The 4,836-nt window shown below is 43.9% G+C and overlaps 1 protein-coding gene across 1 annotated transcript; it reads right to left on the bottom strand.

Annotated features, from left to right (window-relative positions):
* Positions 1–696: 696 nt before the first annotated feature.
* Positions 697–4,745, bottom strand: SS18L2 (SS18 like 2). The gene is made up of 3 exons (XM_019984287.2): positions 4,571–4,745; positions 4,243–4,319; positions 697–1,249 (listed from the first exon to the last, which is right to left on the bottom strand). The coding sequence occupies exons 1-3, from the start codon at positions 4,637–4,639 to the stop codon at positions 1,162–1,164; spliced, it is 234 nt and encodes a 77-aa protein (XP_019839846.1). The 5' UTR covers positions 4,640–4,745; the 3' UTR covers positions 697–1,161.
* Positions 4,746–4,836: the final 91 nt, after the last annotated feature.

Below are 4,836 nucleotides of genomic sequence, written 5' to 3'. Positions count from 1 at the left end.
TGAATTTTGTTGGGATCCTGTTTCAGACACATCAACAAAATCACATTTTGTGGGAAGAGAAGAAAATTGAACATCACAGAATTCAGGACATGCCACTCCAAAATACAGCTCCTTGGCATAGTGAATATTTTAAGGAAGGAATTTGAGAAACAGCAGATCCTAGAGGGACTCTCAGACCTTCTCCCATAAAGCAGGTCATGTGACTCTCAGATGAGAGGTGCCCTCCCACACCCAGAGGGACAGAGATTTTGAACAAAAAGGCCTTGCTAAATTTCCCCCAGTTTCCTACACTTAGTTCATACCCTTATGTCCCATCACATTTTTCTAAAACTTTATACTTTTCATCGAACTTCATATATAAAAATGCTCAGGTTTAACTGTTTCTTTGGGTCTTTTGTTTCCTTATGAAGGCTCCCATGTCATGTAAACATATTAAATAAATGCATATGCTTTTCTTCTGTTAATCTGTCTTTTGTTATAGAGGCCTAGCCAATAACCTTAAAAGGATAGAAAAGAAAAAGATACTCTTCCTTTGGCATCACATCTTCTATTAGTAGATGATGTTGGATGATACTTAAGAATTACTATTTTTTTATTAGCAATGACTGTGGTGGTGTTACATGTATTTTTAGCTCCTTACACTTTTCCTCAAAAACCAAGTGGAAGACATTACATGAAAATTTCTATACCTTAATATCAGGCTTTTGTGGAAAGGCAAGCTTTATTTCAAGGCAACATGAAAACAGCAGTCAGGGGTCCACCACCACAAACTGGCAGGAGGGAGAAACAGTCACACGTCCATTTGGCAGTGTCTCAGTGGAAAGTCTCACCAATTTCTGCTGATCGCCCAATACCTGCTCAGTTTCCTCTTCAGATTGAAACTAAAAAGGTTGACTTGAAGATGCCCATTATATCTCTGTTATCCAAACACACTTATTTCAGGATGGAGGACACTTGGAGTCAACTTAATTGAGGGAATCCACTTAATTATTAAGTATTTATACTGAGAATATGGTTAAGTTAGTAGCTTTCTTTACATTTTCACATTTTTAGAAGAGCCACAGAGGTTCCATTCACATTCTAAGCAGTTGAGCTGGCAAAAATCCATTTCATAGGAAATAGATCACATTCAATTACTCCTCACAACAGCCAACTGAAAGACTATTCCATTGCTTTTGAAGCACTGGTTGGGTTGGCATCTGCGATGGTAGCCAAATAAATGAGATTTCTGTGTAACACATGCTGGTACCTATGGGTGAAAAACATAAAAATTAGAGGTGTGTTTTTATTGAACAAAAAACTGGAAAAGAATTTTATCTAGTGAATGGCTCATCTACTGACTAGATCAGTTTTGTCAACGTGTCTATTTAACATATCAGAGGAAAATACATCCAGAATCTTACCTGTTCTCACTTCTCACTACCGCAGCTATATCTCTCGGCCAAGCCACCATCACTTCTTGCTTGGATCACTGTAGTGGACCACTCTCTAACCTGTCTCCCTGTTCTACCTTTGTACCCCTACTGTAATTATACTCATAGCAGCCTGAGTGATTTTAGAGTTTAGGTTAAGATCATGTAATACCTCTGTTCAAAACTCTTCAAAGGTCCCCATCGCATTATGAGTAAAGCTCAGCTCTTCTCATGGCCTATAAGGACCTACATGATCAGGGCCTCTAGTCTCTCTCTCTGATCTCATCTGTCACTTTCCCTCTACTCACTAAGTTCTGGCCAGAGTGGAGTCCTTGCAGAGACTTGAAGCTATCCAGCAAGCTCTAGCCTGGGGGACTTCACCCCATGCTCACTTTGATTCACACATTTGCATAGCTGCCTTCCTCACCTAAGGTGTCTACCCAAATGCCACATCAAAGATAACCTGTATAAACTAGCACTTCCTCCCATTTACTGTGCTTTATTCTTATTCAAAGCACTTATTATTATATGCCTAATTATATGATTCTACAGTCTATAAGCTCCATGAAAGCAGAGCTGGTATCTGTTTTGGTAATGATTCCCCAGTAGCTGAAGTAGTGCCTGATACTCAGTATTACTTATAAAAAAATCTTGAACAGGGAATTCCCTGGAGGTCCAGGGTTAGGACTCCATACTTCCACTGCAGGGTCACAGGTCAGATCCCTAGTCAGGGAACTAAGGGTTTCCCTGGTGGCTCAGCAGTTGAAAGAATCCTCCTGCAATGTAGGAGACACAGGTTCAATCCCTGGGTAGGGACGATCCCTTGGAAGGGCATGGCAACCTCCTCCAGTATTCTTGCCTGGAGAATCCCATAGACAGAGGAGCCTGGTCAGCTACAGTCTGTAGGGTCACACAGCACGACTGAGGCAATTAAGCACGCACACAGGCAGGGAACTAAGATCCCATGTGGTACAAGGCCAAAAAAAATCTTGAAAAAAGTTAAAGAAAGGACAAGACACTTCCATGATAAAAGCATGTTTACTACGATCGCATTTCTCAGTCAAGGGGTCGAGCCCCAAATCAGACTAGGGGGCAGGAATCATGCACCATGCAATGTGAAAATGTCCATGAGGAGATTTTGGTAACTTACCCATAATTTGAGAATCACTGCACCAAATAGAGTGTTTGGCAATGGTTTTCCATATAGAAAAATGGGAGTTGTTTACTATAAACTGTAAAAAAGCAAATCACCAAATGCCAGTGTCCAATGTAAAGACTTACCCAAGATGGATATCTCCACTAAGCTGTTCAGTGAGGAATTGAGGGTTACTTTTTAGGGGGTGGGGAAAGCATGGCTTCATTCGCAATGAAATAAAATCTTTTTTGTTTCTGTAATAAACGGGGCATAATTCCTGGAACTACACTTAGAAAACAGAGTGTTTTCTCTCATCTTGGCATATGGCTAGAGAGGACCTTAAATTACTGTGCCAAATTTACCTCTGTCTTAACTGAGAACTTTTATTGGTCTTTGTATGTGTTACCACAAAAATATGAGCCAGGGATCCACGACCAGAAACAGCCACCGCTCTCATCATTTCGTGAGACATTTTCCGAATGCTAGAACTGGACATGGAACAACAAACTAGTTCCAAATAGGAAAAGGAGTCTGTCAAGGCTGTATAATGTCCCCCTGCTTATTTAATTCATATGCAGAGCACATCATGAGAAATGCTGGGCTGGAGGAAGCACAAACTGGAATCAAGATTGCCAGGAAAATATCAATAATCTCAGATATGCAGATGACACCACCTTTATGGCAGAAAGTGAAGAAGAACTAAAGAGCCTCTCGATGAAAATAAAAAATGAGAGTGAAAAAGTTGGCTTAAAGCTCAACACTCAGAAAACTAAGATTAAGGCATCCTGTCCCATCACTTCATGGGAAATAGATGGGGAAACAGTGGCTGACTTTATTTTTTTGAGCTCCAAAATCACTGCAAATAGTGATTGCAGCCATGAAATTAAAAGACGCTTACTCCTTGGAAGAAAGTTATGACCAACCTAGACAAGCATATTAAAAAGCAGAGACATTACTCTGCCAACAAAGGTCGGTCTACTCAAGGCTATGGTTTTTCCAGTGGTCATGTATCGATGTGAGAGTTGGACTGTGAAGAAAGCTGCGCGCCGAAGAATTGATGCTTTTGAACTGTGGTGTTGGAGAAGACTCTTGAGAGTCCCTTGGACTGCAAGAAGATCCAACCAGTCCATCCTAAAGGAAATCAGTCCTGTGAGGGTGATCATTGGAAGGACTTAGGTTGAAGCTGAAACGCCAATACTTTGGCCACCTGATGCGAAGAGCTGACTCATTTGAAAAGACCCTGATGCTGGGAAAGATTGAGGGCAAGAGGAGAAGGGGACGGCAGAAGATGAGATGGTTGGGTGGCATAACCAACTCAATGGACATGAGTTTGGGTAGACTCTGGGAGTTGGTGATGGACAGGGAGGCCTGGCGTGCTGCAATTCATGGGGTCGCAAAGAGTCAGACACGACTGAGCGACTGAACTGAACTTAACTGAACCGTCCCCATCCCTGTTGTCATCGGCCGGCATGGCTTTTCGAGGACTCTGCAATGAGCACAATTCAAGTTTTGAAGAGGAAGCCACGTCTGACTCCAGGCTTCACAATGTACTGTCTGTATTATCTTGGGCAAGTAAGTAATTCCTCTGAGCCTTATCTGTGCTCACTCAAGACTCCTAGTTCAGGTCAGCTGATGGATTCCAATACTAGCTTCCCCTTCACACTCACAAATTAAGGGAATAAAGAGGAGACTCACTGGACGCACTCATTCGCCCGGCCTTTGTTCTGATATTCCACGATACAGCGGATCAGCTGGTCATTCTCCTCCAGGAGCTAAAAGACCAGACAAAGGGTCAGTGCGATGACGTCAGGGCGGCGAGGACCACTGCCGCCTCTGCGCCCCCCGCCCCCGCTCCCCCTAAGGCCCGGCTTTCCAGCCCCAGCACCTCTGCTGACTTCATTCTCACCTCACAGCAAGTCACCTACGCACACCACCAGTCTCAGCTGCTCGCTCCAGGAAGCTTCCAGCATCCGCAGCCATTTAGGATCTCTACTAAGAACTCTGTGCCCGTGTTAGCGCTTACCCGCTGGATGGTCTCCTGATTGACTTCTGCCTTCCCTCTCAGCCAGTCCGGTACGAAAGCCACCGACATCCCGGGAAGCCAGGGTGGAACTCGGCCTCAGGCCCGGCAGATCTCCTGATCTAGACCGGAGCGGTCAGACGTACTACGGCCGCAGCAGGGACCAAGATAGGTTGGCCTACACTCTCTACGTTGATTGGGTCCTCCCACCTAGGGGGCGGGGAACAGGCAGAACGTCATTTGTGATTGGGCACGCTCTTAATAAGAGA

The sequence above is a fragment of the Bos indicus genome, chromosome 22, assembly GCF_029378745.1.
Source record: "Bos indicus isolate NIAB-ARS_2022 breed Sahiwal x Tharparkar chromosome 22, NIAB-ARS_B.indTharparkar_mat_pri_1.0, whole genome shotgun sequence".
Lineage (NCBI taxonomy): Eukaryota > Metazoa > Chordata > Mammalia > Artiodactyla > Bovidae > Bos > Bos indicus.
The sequence above is the reverse complement of the archived record's forward strand: the minus strand, read 5'-3'. Positions and strand labels throughout refer to the sequence as shown.

Coding starts and splice junctions, on each gene's coding strand:
- SS18L2 (XM_019984287.2), bottom strand. CDS start 4,639: ATGTCGGTGGCTTTCGTACCGGACTGGCTGAGAGGGAAGGCAGAAGTC. Junction 4,320..4,570: donor ATCAGGAGACCATCCAGCGG/GTAAGCGCTAAC, acceptor CTGGTCTTTTAG/CTCCTGGAGGAGAATGACCA. Junction 1,250..4,242: donor CGGGCGAATGAGTGCGTCCA/GTGAGTCTCCTC, acceptor TTTCACCCATAG/GTACCAGCATGTGTTACACA.